Source organism: Myodes glareolus, chromosome 5, assembly GCF_982192425.1.
Source record: "Myodes glareolus chromosome 5, mMyoGla1.1, whole genome shotgun sequence".
In the NCBI taxonomy this organism is placed as follows: Eukaryota; Metazoa; Chordata; class Mammalia; order Rodentia; family Cricetidae; genus Myodes; species Myodes glareolus.
The window spans coordinates 639,142-658,677 of NC_142030.1; the positions used below are offsets into that span (position 1 = coordinate 639,142).

Sequence of the window (19,536 nt, forward strand, 5' to 3'; positions counted from 1 at the left end):
TATAGGAAAAGAATAATATTGAAAAGTAGAAGAAAAACACAGATTCAGCAATAATAAAAATACATTTACTTCCAACCTTATTTTTAAAAGTCCCAAGCCCTTACTAAGTCTTGTTAAGATCTCGGGGAATGTTGGAATTAGACTAACATCTCTGTCTTGGAAGATTGCCTTCCCAAGTCCCTGAGGAGTTAAGAGACCAGGCCCCTAGGAAACTTGGTAGAGTCAGGACTAGAGGCTCCAGAATCTGGGCCTCTTGGCTCAGAACAGGTCAGCTATCTGGGTCATGTGCTGTTTTCTTCATCCTAATAACCACACACACCCAGTAATGGAATTATAGAGAGCGAGGGCTGGAGGGGTCATATGGAGTCTTCATGGTAAGTATGTGGTCTTTGATGCTGAATAAGAAGAGATTCTTCATTTGTTATCTCAACTGATCTCACACTTTTCTATATGAGATACACTGAAATCAAGTGACTTGTCCAAAGCAACTCAGTTACAAAATTGTGAGATTGGGACCCAGGACTTGGGGCTTCAGAGATCTCTCATTATTTGATTCACATCTTTTATAAGCTAAGATTGTAGAATAATGTGAAAAGTAATGGCAAACACTGGGAGAGAAAACAGGCTGTCTGACTTTGTTCTTACTGATTGTTTTCTTAGCACTCATTAAACGGCGCCCTTTACGAGGCTGTGCTGCGTGTCAATACTCTGCTCCATGGCCTTAGACTGATGGGCCTCATGAGCTGCTCTTGGCCCTCAGCCCTGGATTACCCCTGCTGAAGTCACCAGGCTACTTCTTCGGCATGATTTACAGCTCTCCAGGGGATAGGCTTCTGAGGTCCACCACATATCCCTCTTAGACTCAGCCTCCTGACTGCCCGACTCCACTGGTGTGGTGAACTCCTACTAATATCTCACTTGACCAGATTCAGCCCCACGGCTTCCAGTTTCAGCTTTCCATGGCTGCTTGCTATTCAATCTGTCTGGTTCTGACTATAACAAGAACAGGGCATCTGACACAAAAGACAGGAAGAAGGAAGGAATATTTATAAACGAGATACTTGAGAACTTGATGTGACTAGGACTCATGCTTTTAGATATGGACCAAGAGCTCATTATGTTCCCTGAAGCCTACTCAACAGCCTCATTTCTGATCCAGCCTCTCTGATCCAGGCAAGCTCTCTGTCACTGAACAACATCCTCTTCTGCCTACATTTTACATTTTCAAAAAGCATCCTATCTGACAAAGATATGCTACCTTTATCTTTTTGGCTTGGCACCTTCCCAGTGAACATAAGCTCGCATTGGTCATTGCTATCTGTGCCTTGGCTCTTATATATCAATAGGCTCAGGGAATCCAAGTGAACGTTCTTGCCCAGAGTGATCTGCTTGGTTTTTAGGCATACAAAAGATCTGAAAATACTACCGAAGCATGATCTCTTCATCCAGTTTGGCCACTGTCTTACCTGGCTCCATTGTTGCTACCTCTCTGTTCCTCCATCCTACTGTCTGTAGGTAGTTCTGCAGAAGCATCTTGGTGTTGGCCAAAGACTACAGGGTGTTATATATTGGGCAGGAGGATCTGATGATTTGTGACTGTTCTTAAAATGTAGTGCTTGGATTTGAATGGTAAGCATCTACTTTCTTATTTAAAAATAACTCTCTGGGGGTAGGGGGAATGGCTCAATCAGCAAGTGCTTGCCATACGAACATGAGGACCTGAGTTGGACCTCCAGAACCCAAGTAAACAAAAGAAAGGTATCCATATATAACCCTAGTAGTAGGGATCATAGACAAGCTAAACCATGGGGTTTACAAACCAGTCAGCCTAGTTATTTGTTGAGTGCTAGGCTAGTGAAAGACACTGTCTTAAGAAACAAAGTGAATGGTGCCAGAAGATTGACACCTGAGGTTGGTTCCTAGCTTCCACACACATAACACATACATATACACATGCACTCCTTCCAATAAATACAAAGAAGTTTCTGCCTTAAATCAAAAACAAAAACAAAAAAGAATAGGAGGAAAATGTAAAGCACCCATAGAAATCTATCTGATGGTACATATCTCTGGGGACATGTCTCCCTCATTAGATGGTAATCAATTTAAGGGTAGCAACCAAGCCTCATTTCCTCTGTTATTTTCCTAGTACTTTGTTCCTAATAATTATCTTCCCAGTAACACTTTTCCAAGACCCACTGGCTATTTTATTGGCCTAAGAGACTAATCTTTATTTCTAGGACTGCCTTACCCACTCCAGGTTGGCAAAACTTCCTTTAATTCTAGTAAGTTCTGAACTGGATCTGTTTATGCCTCAATTGCAGGGGCCACATAAATAAAGGTAGAAAAGACAGGTGGGCTCAAGAGAATCCGGATGTAATTTGCATGCAATTAGCATATGATTTGTGTCATCTAGTCTCAAGAAGTAATTTTCAAGTTAGAGCTGCATCACTGCTTTCCTTAATGCCACCATGCACCCATCCCCTCTTCTTCATTCCCGCGCATCCCCTTATCTGCCACCCCTTGATCCAGATTCTTTATCTCTAAAAAGAGAGCACACAGAACTCTGGGAAGGGTGAAGCTGACCAAAGACTTTGGAGTCTTTGAAGAACATTCAAGAAAGACACAAGAGATACCTAGTGAAGTGGTGGTTTGTCCAGCTCAGCTCTTCCCAGTCAGCCAGCAACCTCAGCTCTAAGACAATCTTTTTCTTTTTTGTCCTCAGGAAAAGGATAATACCATGGCTGCTACAGATCATGGTTATCTCCTGATCAAGAGGATAAAATAGCCAGCCATGGCTAAGCACATCACTGACATTCCTTCCTGGGAGGGTCTGGTAACCCTCACCATCCCTGCTTCCTTCCCTTCCCATAGTTCCCTCTGCTCACACACATGTAAAAAAAAAAATATGAGCTGAAAAATAATTCCTCCTCTGGGTCTAGGAAGATAGGTTTTGCTCAGTTGCTCCTTAGCAAAGTACTGAGGCTTCTCTTTTGGGGTTTCAAATCTTTGCAGGTAGTTTCAGCTTTCCAGAACTGACCAGCTCCATCCTGCATCCAATCTCAGACTCAAGACAAGATTTGATTTCTTTCTAGAGCCCCATCTCAGTCCTGTCTCCTAGGAGCCAGCCCAGCCTGAAGGCCTAGATTATTTACACCTCTTTGGCTCCCATGAGCAGCCAATTCTGTGGGCCCAGGAGCAGTAAATCTACCTCCTAATCACACCATGCTGTGGGGCTCAGTCTAGCTTTTTCTTGCAGAGCTTTTTATCACTCACCCAGACAGGGGCTGTGGCCTAGAGAGAAGCCTCCGGGAAGAGGCTGGCCCTGCATCATCCCTCTACCTCTCTGCAAATGCCAGGACCCTGCACAGCAAGTTCAGTGGCTCTCTTATAGGACAGAGCAACTTCTGATCAAAGGTGATAGGTTATCAGAGGTTTCCTAGAGTTTGGAAAGCAGAGATGTGCGTCAGCACTTACCTGTCTCTCAGACATGACATATAGGTAGAGCTGATTGATGGAGAAGGCCATGTCGCGGAGGATGGGGCTCCCATCTTTGAACACAGAGACCATTTCATACTGGACCCCACCATGGGGGGGACCATCAGCTCGAATCTGCAAGAAAAACAAATTGCCCTTAAGTGTTGATGGTCAGCCTTCCCAGGGACTATCTACTTCCACTTGGAGGGGTGGTTTACAAAAGACAGTTGCTACCCCTCCAGGTCACTGCTCTGGAAAGAAGTGCTACTTATGTTAAACTCTTAATTCATTCACAATCATTCTCAGTATGCAGGGCTAGAGATCTCCTGTGCTATCTTTCTTCTCTTACCTTATTTCCCCTTCTCCTTTCTTCCCCCTCCCTGTCTCCTTTTTCTCCTTTTCTCACTTATTTGGAGCAAGGTTACACTGTGTAACCCAGTCCGTGCTCTAACTCATGATCCTCCACCTTCAATGTTTCCAATTCTTAGATTAAAAGCATGTATATCATGCATCACCATACCCAGTTTTGATCTGGGATTCCTAGTGGTGCTTGATTTGTGTTTGAATGCACATGAACTATTCTGACTGAGGATTTACATACATTTACAGAATTTGTCAAGTGTGTAAGCAAGTGAGTGTGTATATGCATACTTAACAATAGATTGGAGAGTCAATATCTATATATGCAGTACCCTTGGGTTAGGCTGACATGGGGGCACAATTACATAGATCATCAAAAATCTTGTTGTCATCATTTGGAGACTGAAGATTTCAGAACTCAGCAATCTTCCTACCCCTAGATGCCAGTTAACTGTATTTGTAAGTGACAAAGGGAGAAGAAATATGCCGTTTTGTTGTTGTTGTTGTTCTACTCCAGGACAGTAAACAAAAAGGACCTGAATGTCATTTACCTAAAACTCCTCTGCCCAGGCTACATACTTGAGCTTATCTTGTGAGTTTAAAAAAATAACTGTGCCCATGAATCAGAGTCTTTGAGGGTACGGTCCAGGCAGTATCACCTGGTTTAAAAGCTCCCTAGGCAAAGGCACAGCCAAGGTTGAGAAGCAGCAAGATAACCTAACGGTCTTAATTCTGCCCTGCTCAGAATTGCATGGAGAGGATGGGAAGTGTGTGGCTGAGCCGAACCATAACCTCTGCTTTGGTGGGAGATTCCCAGTGATGCTGAGGCTGTTTGCACAGAAGGTGGAGAGAGACTAATCTAGCTGAGCCCCACATGTGCTTAAGGAAAGAATTTTTTATGCAAGGAATTGTTGACAAGGAGCCCTTGGTGTGTGTGTGTGAATGGGCCCCACCCACAATTCCATCCCATAACAGCAGTTTGTCTTTCACCCCCTACTCCTCCTACTCTAACTTCTCTGTCCCATTCTACCTACACACCTTTAGACTCAAGTCTTTCCTCCCCTGGGAAGCCCCCTGCCTTCTGACAATTAATTATGTATGCTGGTGCCTTTCTTTTTCCTATTAGACATGTATCCTAAGATTATAATCAATTGATTTGCTCACTGTATGTATATGTATTAGCTAACATGTATTGACTTACTATTTGGATTGTTCTTTAATTGCTTCCAATATGTGCAGAGTCATGAACATTGTGAAGGTGGATATGGTTTTCTACTTCCCTGTATCCCTCTGAGGACCCACATGAGGCTGGGACACAGATGGTGGCAGACACAGGAATGCTTGAGAAACACCCTTTGAAAGGATATGAACTATGAATCAGCTGACAGATGACTCTGGGTTCTTTAGTGAGATGAAAAGATTTCTCTATAAGATAGATAGAATAGCCTTATCCTCTACACCTCTTCTGTTTGTTCTTGTTTAACTCTCTCTTCTGTCTGCCCACACAATCCCGATACTATGAGAGTTTCTACGGGCAGGACACCATGATGTAGTTATCTCAAAGGCCCACTGTGGGCCTAATACTGCAGTAACATGGGAAGGTGGCGAGCAGAGGAGAACTCAGTCCTGCCTGGCTGGGTAGGGAAGGTCAACAGCGGGATTTACTACAGAGTTGAAGAAAGTGGGATGTGGACTATCATTTCCACCCCTGCCCTTCCTGAGAGTGGCACAATGAAGGGGGCTAAGATTGGTTATGGCATGTATCTGTTGGTGGGCTGGAGGAGAGGGTGAATAGACCATGAGCCTATTGAGACTGGGTGCCTAATGGCCTGAGGCCCCATACCTGTGTCTCGAGGACAGAAACTGGGTTAGGGCTTAGCCTTGGATACTGTGCTGCCACTGTTTGGGCAGGTGACCTGGGACCTCTGGCTTGAAATTTCAGTGGTTAGCTCAATGGAATTAAGAGTACTCTTTTAGCCCCTACTATCCATGGTTGATTTTAGCCATTGCTTCTCCTGTGGGTTGACTTTTCTTCCCTCTAAGCTCCACCATTACCCCCTTTCTATCACTTCAGGAGTCTCTCTTCATTAAAGGCAGTTGATTTGACAACTGTCACCAAAGCGCTTCCTTCCAGAAGTAGGATGAGCATGGGCATTTGTTTTCTTATGACTGAGGAAAGCACTGAGTCAGTCATGATGTTACACGGCTGAAACACACACTTTCTCACCTGGAGATTTAAGTAGAAGTAAGAACTAATCACCAGTCTCCACATGGTATCACCCCCAACAATGAGAAGGAGCCTCTTTACTATTCAAATCAGATTTCTCGTGTGGATCGGAAGGCTTAAATTTCTAAAAGCCTTCACAAAAATATAGCAGCTTTAAGTTACAAAAGTTGTTGGGCCTGAGGAAAGATATGATGGTTATATGACTTCTTGCTGACTTGGCTCAGTTTTGTCTCCATGACATAGGGTACTCTGACTTTGGCTCTTGAGTCAGCACAGGGCCATCTCCAATTCTTCTCTCAAGGAGAGCTACCTCCTCAAGGCTCTAGTTCCACTCGGGAGCTGCAGAAGCAGTCCCTCCCCTTAGGTCAGGCCTGGGATGTCCTGTCTCCGGAAGCTTGCTTGCCCTTTGTCAGCCTGAGCAGTCACCTTGCCCACTCATCTGGGATTGGCTAGGAGCTCCAGAGCAATGTCTGAACACAAAGTCATAAGAAGGAAGAACAAATACAACAGTCCAGGCCCTGACACTGTGGTCCTAGGAACCAGGTAGTACCGTGCAAAGCTGGGGATGCACCAAGAACAAGGTGCATCACACCTGCAGCTATGTTTCACGATGGTTAGTCCCTAACCTTTCCACTGTACCAGAGACCTAGTGAGACACTTTGAAAATTTTCTATCTGCCACCACAATAATTTAATGAACCAGAGATACCAGAATCAAGTCTATGTAACTCTCAAATACCAAAGCAAAAACCAAACTAGAATGGAGAATTCTGAGCAAAGCTGTATTTTCTTCTGAACTAAGCTATATTTCATTCTGTCCAAATCCTTGAAGGAAAAGTATTAGTCAAGAAATCAGCACATTCTTAAATACCCCTCTACTCCCTGTTATCAGTAACAAGCTTATGTAATCCTTCAAGAAACTCAAAGTTTCAAAGAAAATGGAGATGGACTAGTAGGCCAGAGAGCAAAAGGAAAGGAAGGAGGTAGGTCTGCTGGAGGTGGGAGGTTAGCCAGCACAGATGCCTTTCTTCCTGGAGGTGGCACACTACGTGGGCAGAGTGAGGGTCTGGAAATTGGGCAATTCTCTTCTGACTTTTGATAAGTCATGGTATACTTTCAGGGGAGTCACCTCTCTGAGACTTGGTGAAAACTTTCTGTGAGCAATGAGAATAAGCAATCTGCCCACTCAGTATCTGACCCAGAGAATCACATTCTTAAATAGCTGCAGAGGTTCAAGGCTCTGGGCCTTGACAGTTAGTTGAGGGATGCATACATTTAACACAGAGATTGCTCAGTAGGAAACAGGGGGGCTCTCACCTACGAAGTTGTCCTCCATTACTACCAGGCACAAGATGGCTAATGGTAGGAAGTTGCTGGGGTATACCAGGATAAAAGTGGAATTTTTATATTTACATTTTATATGTATGGGATTTTTGCCTGTGTGTATATCTGTGTATCCCATTCTTACAGTGCCCAAAGAAGTTAGAAGAGAATGCCCGGGAACTGGAGTTATAGGTGGCTATGACCTGTCGTGTGGGTACTGGGAAATGATCCTCAATCCCCTGCGAGAGTCAGCCGGTGCTCTTAACAGCGGTGTGGTGTCATCTCTCCAGTCCCCAAAGTGGGATTTTTAAAGCCAAGCAATTTGGTCTAGTCTGAGATGTTCCCACAAGTGATAGCTTTCTTTAGTATCATATTCAAACCAGGGCCAGGTTTGAATAAACCAAATGGCAGTGAAATAGACCACTTATCTAATCCAATCAGAGTAGACCACATAAGAAGTTCTTGTCATCCCCTCAGTGGGAAAGCTGAGATGGGAAAGAAGAGGACGGTAATGTGGAAAGGTATGCCAGACCATCTGAGCAGTATAATATCTCTCCTGAGACAGTTTGACCTTGATGGCCATGTAGATGTTACCAGGCTGTGTTGCCTTCTCAAGGCTCAGAAAGCATACAATTTAAGACTCAGTTCACTATGGTAAGAGACAAAATGTGCCTAAATTCATACAAGGACACTGAGGAGTGCTTCTGTAAGAACCCTTATTATAGGGAAACCTAACTGTAGATACCTCATAGGCCAAAGACCTTTTCAGGTTCTCAGTGCAGCTACTTTGTTTGCTTCAAATTTAGGTGTAACCCTGCCTGAAGGCAGGGCAACATACTTGGTGTATTTAAGATCGCTGTAGTTGACCTGATAGAGTTATTAATAGCTACCAGTTGTGTAGCTCTTAAAATGCGCTGGTTACTGTTAAAAACATAATACAAATAAAGTAACTAATCCTTACAGGTTTCTCTGTTGTCAGTCCTAGTTTAATTCCCATTTTATAGATGATAAATCTAAGGCTAGAAGAGTTGGGTGACCTCATGATCACACAGATAACGGGATTCATAGAGCTGGAGTGCTACCACAGGCCAGGGGTGGGAGGCTTCTCACATGAGAGGGTCAAGAGGACAAGAGTCGCTGAGCAAAGTAGATGGAAGACCTGGAGGCCAAGTGTCCCCTACTTTCTCATCTTTCAGGACTCCCCTAATCACAGTAGGACTATTACCTATTTTTCTAAGGGACAAAATAACTCAGCATCTAATTGGAGGGATTTACTTGGAGGCTAAAATTCAGTTTAATAGAGCTGGTTTTGGGGCAAGAGTGTGTTGGGTAGGGCCCAGAGGAAATTCAGTGTCTGTTCTTGAAGGGCAAGGGGCAGGGTAGAAAAGACTTTAACACTATTATTTCTTTCCTCTAAATCACAGCTGTATGTCTGGACAGAAATGAATGACAACCCCTTTCCCTGAACATCTCATTCAGATCAGCAGGCACAGCTGACTGGCTTACCTATGGTTTCTCAACTCCTGTGTATCAGTTTCTTTTCTAGTTAACTCTATTACAGAGCCTGTCCATGTCATTTAGCAGTCTGTTAGCAGAAACAGTGGTGATGATGACTTTCAAGAGCTATTGGTCAGCAATAGGACTAGGGATCATCTTGGGCATCTAGAGAGGAAAATAGATTTGAAGACATTGCTAGGACCTGAGGTTCTGGTGATGGCAAAGCCTAATTCCAACTTTTGCATTAACTGATGTGTGGCTTGCTTGCAGTAAGTCAATTTTATTTGTTCATGAAATAGTTATTATAGTTGCCAGATTAGAGTGGCTACTCTCCCTCTCAGCAGAAAAAAGGACATTGTAGAAATGAAAAGAGTTATTCACTAAGATTTTCAGTGCTATTCCATATTTATTTATTACATGCCTATTATGAGCCAGGCTGCACTAAGGGGCAAAGGAAACTAATAAATGATATTGCACCTCTTCAGAGAAGATGGGGACAGAATGGGAACAGGAAAGCCCAAGTCATCTTTACAAATTCAAAGGTTAACCTCAAGAGAGGTGGTTTCTACAAAAATGGCTGTATTTAGGATGGGGTGGGGTGGTCCATCTGCCCTGAGGGAAGCCATGAGGAGAGGCTTCCTGGAGGAGGTGAAGTCTAAGAAAAGATCTAGGATGGGAGCTATGCCTGAGGAAAATGTGAAGCGTACACCAAACCTGAAGTCAGCATCACTGGGGTTGAACCCAGATCTTTTGAAAATCTGTTTTCTAGGACTTTAGCACTTAGGAGAGGAAGGGAGTTCAGATGCAACATGATGAGGCACCATAGTAACTGAAGCAGATTTACAGTATCTTCTGTCCTAAGGCCATTACTGGCTGGCTCTGGCTCAGAACTCTGGACTTACATGGTACATGCATGTGTGTCATGTGTTGTGTATGGTATATGTGTGTGGGGGGTGGGGTGGGTGTGTGGTATATCTGTAACTGTATGTGAGTATGCACAAATAGCATATTAGATAGTTGATATGTAGAATAGTGCACATATGTATCTCTACGTGTGGCATGTGTCATATATTGCATGTGTGTCGTATGGTGGAATTGGTGTGATCTACATGTATTTGATGTATGTGTTTTTCTATCTCTGTATAATGTGTCTCTGAATGATGTATATATGTGTGTGCTATAAATGTGTTTGGTGTGTGATGTGTCTGTGCATATAATGTGTACATGATGTGATGTGTGTGGTATGTCATATGCATACTTTGTGATGTGTATGCCTCTCCATGTGTCTGTGTGTAGTGTTGTACATCTATTTGTCATGTTGTGTGTAATGTGTGGTATGTGTGTTTAGTATATAATGTGTGTTCTATGTGTATCTCACAGGTGGTGTTTATGTGTTTACGTGTGATACACATACACATTCTGATCTTTCAGAGGTGTGTGGGGCCTCTGGTGTTGCTTTCACTGAACTCTGGTGAATTAATGAGTGCACATCTGCAGCTGTGCATTTAGTGCTATGACAGAGAATTCAAGCTGAAGTTTATTTTTGTAGGACTCCATGACTCAAATTATTTATAGATTGAAGTTTTTTGTAATTCAGTCTCTGAGATCCTCTTCCTTCCCTCCTATACATACAGTTATATGCGCTCACCCGTGCACACACACGTGCACACGCACGAGCGCATGCGCGCGCACGCACACACACACACACACACACACACACACACACACTGGAGGCATCAACTCCCAGAGCTCCTTGCAGGTCTCAGCTCTCTCCTCAGAGCCCTAGAAAGGTAACAAAGTGTGCAAAGTCAGAGCTCAGTGGGTCGAGGCTCCTTGGAGGATGGTTAGGTGTCTGGCCCTAAATATTCTGATAATTGGTGGAGAATTAAGCAGCCTGTGGGTTACATACACTGAGTCAATGGAAAAGAGAAAAGGGGGAGATGGGGTCAAGAATCCTTCTCATCTAAGAAAAAGGAGACAACTAAGATGTGCTGAGCTAAGATGCCTGCTGTACTGTATGCACGCTTCCAGCACTGGTCCCTACAAAGTTGTCAGTCAATCACAAAGGCTTTTTATGGTGGAGACTGGCAGTTTCTGATATAATTACATCTATTTCTATGCCTGTTATAAACTTCCCTAGATGCTCAATGGAGAACAGGAGGTGTAGCAAAGGGGTTCACAAGGATAGAGGCATCTGGGTGTGTGTGTGTGGCGGGGTGGGGTTAGGCTATGATGGGCTTCTTCCTATATTCAGAGAAGAGTTTTTCGGAGTCTGGCATCTTGGAACAGTCTGAGTATTAACAGCCTGGCATGTAAGGTAGAAGACAATACATATTCACTGAGCACTACAATGAGTAAGGTAAAGATGCAGTCTAGACTGGAGAAAGTGGCTGGAGGGTGAGTGGAACACTGAAGGCCAGAGTTTTGGTCTAAACTGGTCTTCTCTGCTCCTCCTGGGCCAAGGGATAATGGCTACGCAGTCACTGGTACAGGCCACTTCCAGGATGAGATGTGGGCTCTGTTCTCACTGTTCTATGGTTAAACTCAGATCCTGCTTCCTAGCAACACTGTGGTTCCCATTCTGGGGCCTTTCCTTTGATTGCTCATGGGAGAGTGACCTTAAGACCTGAAAGCAGAAAGAATTTACATCCTTGGTTCTATCCTCTTAAATGGGTTTGAACTACAAAGATCAGAAAGAAACTGAAGTCCAGTTGAGGGGTTGCTCTAAGGGCTGAGTCCTGTACCTCATACAACAAGCTAGAACCCTGGGATTGGGCAGGTCTGAGGAGCCAGAAACAAGAGAGACTGTCAGGCAGAGGAAGCACTAGAGTGTTCTGGGAAACATTAAGATAAACACAGCAAGAATCAGCTCAAGCATTAAGCAGCCACCGATGAAATCACATTATGCAGAAGGAAAGCTATAATTCACACAGTGCACAGAATTGGGAGGGGTGAAAAGGGAGGGAGGGGGAATTAATAAAGAGTAACGAGGAACTTCTGCCAACCAAAGAGTCTTTGTTTACCCAAAGCTCATGCAAGAATCTTCATTCACAGTACCACACACAGGTTCTTTCCTGGGGATGCCCAGGCAGTTGGACCAAAGAGTGACTCTGGGGCCATGTTGAGGGTAAGGCAGCCTTCCTCAGCAGGTGTTGGGGTGTGTGGATATCATTGTTAAAAGTAGGCATATGGAAAAAGACTGGCTTCCTCTCCCAGAAGGAGGTAGAACAAGGAAGCCAGCACATCCATGTACATATGCTTTGGAATAGCTTTCTTGCCTTATTCATTAACTTAAACTTATTTATTTCTATCTATTCTATCTCATCTACAGTGTTAAATGTTGGGGCTGTGTGAACGTGAATAATAATGTTCAAAACTCTATGAGGTAGGTCCCCTCCCATTTTACAGAAATTTTAAAGAAATGTTGAATGTGTACAGCTGACCACAGCTGGAAAGTACAGAGCAGAACCTGGTTGGGTCTGGTTCTGAAACTTCCACTCTGCTCCTCTGTGGGGCCTTGATTTCCTTCAAGTCAAACATGAGAGGGCTGCCTTTACTTAGACTAGAAACCATATCTACACAGCATAGTACTGAGGACCTCTGGGAAGCTTCTTTAGGGAAGGATCACATAGATGTCTCCTGCACAGTGGCAAGAAGGCTATGTGCAGGTTTGAAAAAGAGCAAAGGGTAGGGAACTTAAAACAGGGTTATTGCCCTTTCGAATTAACTCATTCTTTTCAGAAGTCTGTGATGGCCCTGCCTTGCACAATCTGGAACGATAATCTGCTCTCTTTAACACTGAGGTTGGCTTTTGGGCTGCAGGAACTAAGTCTGGGGCTTTGAGCACTGTGACCACGGTCTGTGTCTGGATGCTGAGTGACCTGATATGTTAAAAGAAGTTTGAAAACAATATTCATGGAGTGTGTGTACCATGGTGCAGAAAATGGGAGGTGATCAAGAGAAATGGAGCCTATATTCACACACTGAATGTGATGTGTTTTCTCTTTGCTAACTACTGGGTCTGGATTTTTATTGCCTCTTATCTCTGCAGCTGCAACAACCTGAGAAGTCTCCTTGCCTCCAGCATATTCATTCTCTAATCTATTCTACCCAACACTGCCAGATTAATCTTCTTAAAACACGTATTTGATCCTGCCTTCTCTATATGCAAAAATCCTTAAATTTCAGATGTTTCGCAATTTTCTTTTTCTTGCTTGTCTCAGTCTCATAATTTTTAAAAAATGGTGAGTGTACATCATTTTGGGATATTGAAAGAAATCACACATACACTCCCCATACACACCCCACCCTTAATTGTCCCCATTGATAGAAGTTTTCCCAGTTTGTCATTCGAGTCTCCCTAACATGGTCTTCTACCCTTTTCCCATTATATCCTCAGGTTTTTTTTTGTATTTGTATCATTATTTTACAATTTTTTCTACATTCAGGATACTAATCTTCCTTGGTGAGCTAACCCAAATGCCACCTCCTCCTGCACTGACAGTCTTTCAGCCCCACAGCTGCTGGCATGTCTCCTAGTGAAGTTACGTATATAAATATAAGCACTTGTCTTTCCTCAGGTTAAGGACCTAGAGAAGATACTAGGCTGTACACATCTCTGGCCTTTCAAGGCTTGGTACTGCTGTGCACCCCACCAGCTCCTGTACTGCTTGCTAGTCGATGGTCTGGGTCCCTCTGCTGAGACTGGCGGGGGGAGCAAGTTCTGAGGGAGAAGGAACGGACTGCAAAGGCCTCTCTGGGATCTGTGCTGAGGACCAGAACATTGAGGCATCTGGACCCACCAAAGAATGGCAGTATTCTGACTCTGACTCTTTACTTCCTGAAAAGGAGTGAAATGAAGGGGTGACTCCAGTCCTTCACCCACAAAGAAAGCAGCTGAGCAGACCTGCCCACTTCTAATCTGTGCCTTAGAAAGAGCTGGTTTTTGTGCCAAGCACTAAAGCATCTCCCTCTGCCCCTCCCACGTTCCCATTCCCCCTACACTTGCTTCTCTTAAAAGAGCTTTGTACCTCTCCTGGGGCTGCGATCATTAACTGAACAGCACTTTGCCTCTTGGTGCTTTTGACAGTTTGACAGTGAGCTGGGAAGTACCAGAGAAGCTGCAAAGAAGCATAGGAGGGAGGCAGGGGTGTGTTCCATGCACCAGCCTTGTGTGTGCTGTCTCCTAGTTCTGTATCTGGCAACTCTGGTTCAGGGCATATTAGCTGAGAGTGTCTGAGAGAAGGGGGGTGGGTCATATGGATTCTCATTTTAGCCCCTTTGGCTGTCAGCTGGAAGCTCCAGGGTACTGACCTACAAGTGCTCCAGACAAGATTCCTGTAAGAGAAGTGGGAATAAACATTCCTTATTTTGTTTGATATCAGAACTTCCTAGGGACAAGCATGGAAGGAACCTGAAGGCTGAGGGCTGGGTAGCCTGTAAGGCTATCCAGCAAGGAAAGACCTAAACTGTGACTATTTGGGACCACCTAGGGCCCAGGAATTTTTCTAAGGGAAAGGAAATAGATGGATCAAAAGGAGGTGACAAATAGCCTATCAAGTTATAATAAACAGATCCAGTATCACGGGGGGAGGTGAGTTATGGCTCCTGAGAAACCATCTATGATAAAGTATCTCCAGAAATGGCCTTCATAAGTGCTAGCCATGAGAAAGGAGATAGGTCAGAAAAGGAAGCAGGTCCCCAGCTTCCCAGAGACCTCTGCACTTTCTTGTTTTTCTCATGACTCCTCCATTTATGCTAAAAGTTGTTATGGGTTGGGCTCTGCACCAGGCACCTTACACTAACCCTCAGTTTACAACCGAATCTCTCTCTCTCTCTCTCTCTCTCTCTCTCTCTCTCTCTCTCTCTCTCACACACACACACACACACACACACACACACACACACACACCTGGGGCTCAGACAGGGAAGGCAAATGGCCACAAGTCTGTAACCTAGCAAAGACCTGAACTGGAAGAAGTTTATTAGTCTTAAAAGATGCTCACCTTTGTCTTTTGTGTGATGTTAACATATTACTCTTCCATTTTAACATGATTCTGCTGCCATCTGAGTCTTAATCTAAGTGCCAACATAAATTATAAATTTCCAGAGGTAGAAGCTGAATCCATATAGTTCATTTTATTCAACTTTTAGCAGTGTGCCAAAGCTCAGCAGGGCACTTTAAAGATTGCATTCCATCCTTGATCAACTTAGAGCTCACAAGCTTGGATGACAAAAATCTCTTTTCTTTTTTTAAATTTTATTTATTTTTTCTTTTTAAATTTCTCCTTTTATTTTTTATGTGTACTGGTGTTTTGATTGCTGGATCCTAGAACTGGAGTTACCAACAATTATGAGCTGCCATATAGGAACTGGAAATTGAACCCAGGTCCAGTGCTCTTAAACATTGAGCCATCTCTCCAGTCCCAGACTATAAAATCTTAACAAATAAGTTTTCTTTTCTTTATGGTCTCATATGCTTTTATTGTCTATTACTCCATGAGAGTACCTTCTTAAATACAAGTTGTTGCACAGACTTCACAGCCTTGGCACTTGATTAGGGTTAATATTTTAAAAAATGATATTTAAAAGAAGACTCCGATTTGATGCTAAACCCATGGCCTTGATTCTATATAAGGTCTCATATGATCATAAGCTATACATAGAATATAAAATCTGGGAATAGTCTTCTCTGGAAAATGGAAATGAGTCCTTCTACCAGAGAGAAGAGTTTTTTGGTTGCTGGGAACCTAAACCAAATCTAATCTTAGTCCTGAGTTTCTTTAAGCTTAGTAGTGTAGTTCCCTCTCTGTCTGTGTGGAAGAAGGGACAAGGATGTTCTAGTTCTATGTAACTGTTATGTTGTCCAATATTTTTTTATAAATTACCTCAACTCCTTTGAAAAATGTGCAAATAATAATGCTCACAACTTCCCTTGGGCTGCATACCTACACTGTTGCTTTGGTTCAGTCTTGGTCTCTGCACTGGGCATGTGTGCACGGACCCTCTGTGCAGTATTCACCCACTGGGTATTTCTGAGTGAGTGCCTGGGATGGTTTAGGTACCAGCAGGTGTCTGTAAGATATAGGAGGAAATTCTAGCAACTGGCCTGGACTCCACACACTGACAAAAGCCTCAAGACTGACTATGGGTCCGCCTTTATTGAGTAATAAAGCTTCTAACAGTAAAAGTTCTGGATGCATTTGTAAAGCCAAAGAAGGATGAATGGATGGATGGATGGATGAATGAATGGATGAATTTATGAGCCTAGAGAGTCTTTTCATAGAGAAGATTAAGGCTGTAGTGCAGAAAACCGGTTTTTTGGGTCACAGAAGACACCCAACCTAGATCATTGAGGATTGGGCTATCACCTTGTTTTTGCCACAGCAAGGCCTCGAGCATTCAGCACCAGCACCTTGTATTGCAAAACAAGATCAGTCTGCTAGACATCTGAGGAGAGTATGTGGGGAGAAACAGAGTGGAAGACAAAAAGGAGGGAGGTGACAAGTAGGGTACAGCTTCTGCTGCTCTTGTTGACTTCCCTCCAGAAGGGAAAGTCACGAGAATGCTATCCTGCAAAGCTCTGAGTGTAATAGTGTCTACCAGTAAAACAGTCTTGTTTTACTGGTCGCCTCCTTCATGTCCTACTTGTTTCTTTTTCTCCTCTTCCCGATCTTTCCCTTCTCAGTCCTGGAGGCTCTGCTTGCTCCGTTTTTGCTTTTCTTTCTGTGTACCTCTATCTCTGTCTGTCTGTCTCTATCTCTCTGCCTCTCTGTCTGTCACCCCACCCCTACCCCATAAGCACATCTTTCTAGATCACCAAGGAAGATGATGCTCTTTTGAGTGCTCTACCCACGTTTGTCTGGAACCTCAGCATCAGTCGGGGCCAAGAGGAATCAGCCCCAGAGCTCAGGGCATTCCCACCGCCCACACTGACCTCTCCAGCCTAGACTTTACTTCTAATTCCATTGGCTTTGCTAACATCAGGTGGGCTAATTATTCTCTGTAATTAAAAGGGATAACCCCCCCCATTCCTAATCTCAGATAATTAGCTCTCTGATTGCCTGTGCTGGGCAGGAAACTTAGTGTTTGGAGAGGGATTTGAGGCAGACAGATTAGACAAACACTATTCAGGAAGCTGTATTCCAAAAACACACTGTTCCCAAAGAGTTTGTTGTTTAAGAGATTTGGGATGGGCTAAAGGGCCTGGCTTCCTCTAGGTGATCTGAGGTGCCTCTCACCTCATGGGGTTTTCTACCAAGAGGATAGTTTGGCTTTGTTTTTAGAATACTCCTCAAAATGACAGAGCTTGAGCTCAGTTTCCAGCAGTCCAGGCCAGTTTATGGTGTTCCCTAAGAGCAATTCCTGCCTGATCTCTGCTGGAAGAGGAACCAGCAGCCCTCCAGGCATGCCCGCTCCACATGCTGGATGGGTGTTCAAAAGTTAACAAAAATGTGACGATTAACAATAAAATGGCCATGATTGCTTACAGCCAAAGACATGGAATGATGCAAGGAAAGTGGGCAAACAACCTGCGTAGAAGTTTTAGAGATGATACCTGGAGCTAGCACAAGTCTCCAGGCAAAGCTGCTCTGGGCCCCTGAAACAGCCTTGTGTTTTGCCTGCCCTTGCTGAGGTGTCTTTTAGTCATGGCATGCTTTTTTTTTCTTTTCTTCATCATCTAATTTTCCTTCCAGGATCCTCATGCTTATCCAGAGAGGAAGGTGACTTCTCGCAAAGTAAAATAGTCCTGGAAGGCCAGAAAAGAAGCCATGGCTGGGCAAGTGCCAGGTTGGGAACAAATGATCCTCCCTGGCCTTCATGTCCTCTAGTTCTTGGTTCCCTCTGTCTCAAGAGTTTGGACGTTTAGACGTTGGGATGATAGGCAATGGTGGAAATTCAGATTGTCAACATCTAGGGGCTAATTGATTTCTGTGGACTGTGCAAATTTAATGCTAATATACTGGCTGGCTATCCAGGCTTCTTACTGCCACGGGGCTAGGATTCACAGGTTCTAAATAACCAGGAATGACTGGGACTCTGTTGCCGTTCCTCTCCCTCCTGTTCTATTCAAAGCCTTCAGATCAGATCCCAAAGGAAGGGGCAGGAACTGAAGCAGGGGCAGTGCTCTCAAAGCAAGGAGGGGGCAGCCGGGGCTGAGAGTTGGCACCTGGAGAGTTTATCCAGCCTGAAGGCTGAGGTTCCTGGCCCTGCTCCTCCAGTATGACTCCACCCATAGATTAGGGTATGGGGGAGGGAACCTGGTCGTGAATGGATTCCAGATGGGCTATCAAGTTTGCCCACAGTCGCCTGTAAGACTCCTCTGGTCTCAGGCATCTCCCTCAGCTCTGATTCGGCTGCCCAGCAAAGGCCTGCAGTGGAATGCCAGTGAAACCCAAGCCACCACTACCTAGTCTCCTGCTACCAGGAACATCACGTGCATTTCTTCTCTCCCTTCTCTTCTTCATTAACGCAAACCTCCCAGAAGTAGAAAGGGAAGGAGTTAAGATTTTGGCTGATAGTTGGGCCTCTTCTCTAGAGCTCTGACTCATATCTCCCTGGGATGAAGTAGCAGTATAAAGTTGTGGGTTCAAGTTCTGGACATTTGAGAACAAGATGCCTTCCTGGAAAGTCAGTGGGTAGTGGCAGAAACTCCTCGTGTTCCTTTGATTATATAACCCATCTGGTTCGGTGTAAGCCAGGCGTGGGACAGAAGACAGGAAGATACAGAAAGTGGTAGAACAAGGGACAGGTGACTCCTAGCACCCAACAACTCCATGTCCCATGGCGTCTTTTTCATTTACCATGTGGATGGCTATACTGAGGCTCGGGTGGTTTAAAGGAGACCTGGGTTTGGTCTGTTGTACCTTGCCTCAGACACGTGAAGACCTACTGTGTGTTGGGGGACAGTGTATGTGCTGGAGGGATGACAGCAAAGGCAACAGGTATCACACTGCATCAGCTGCTGCTGTGGACCTGTTCACCTGAGTAATACATTGACTCTCAAAGTAGGCCTTGAGATGTCATAGGTTTTGATATATCCTCACCCACTCAACACTGTTTAAATAAGATCACATTTATTTTTGCCTTATAGAGAAACTGATTAACTACTCCAAGCTGCATGGGTGGGGGGGGGTCACTACAAAATATCAAGATAGGTATAACATGCCTCAGTTTCCCCTATGCTGCCAAAGTGCTGCTCTTCAGTTGTTTGAATTAGGAGCTTCTAGATCCTTCCAATGTAGTTTCCTTTACCCAGAACTAGTGCTTCTAGGCTCTAGGGTGTGCCCTGGCAGGCTTGAGGTACCCTGTCGGGATTGATTAGCTGGGCTGAAAATTGCATTTTACTTCAGAACTTCAGTTTGGGATCTATGGCAAAGGGGAACAGGGCTTCTACTTCAATGGCAAAAGCCCCAGAGGCTAGGCATTTGAACTAACCCCAGAGGCCTTTCTCCTTTTCCCTCTCCTTCCTCACCTCTCTCTCACCAGCAGGCTGGCTAGCTGCAGCAAAGGGCTCTCTGAACAATCTTGCAGAAGAAAAGCTTTTTTCCCCCTTCTTCTTCAAAGAAGATGCAAAGTTCCCTCCAGCCTCTCTGGAGAATCAGTGAGGGAGCAGTCTGTCTCAAAATGCCATTAAAACATCTCTCAAATTAA

At 44.3% G+C, this 19,536-nt stretch overlaps 1 protein-coding gene across 2 annotated transcripts in view; it reads right to left on the bottom strand.

Moving 5' to 3' along the window:
- Window positions 1–19,536, bottom strand: part of Plxna2 (plexin A2) — a 202,802-nt gene that overhangs the window by 104,701 nt on the left and 78,565 nt on the right. For both annotated transcript variants that reach the window (XM_085687500.2, XM_048439337.3), the window contains exon 4: window positions 3,478–3,612. In XM_085687500.2, the coding sequence (XP_085543626.2) occupies window positions 3,478–3,612 (135 nt within the window). The remainder of the gene's footprint in view (window positions 1–3,477; window positions 3,613–19,536) is intronic.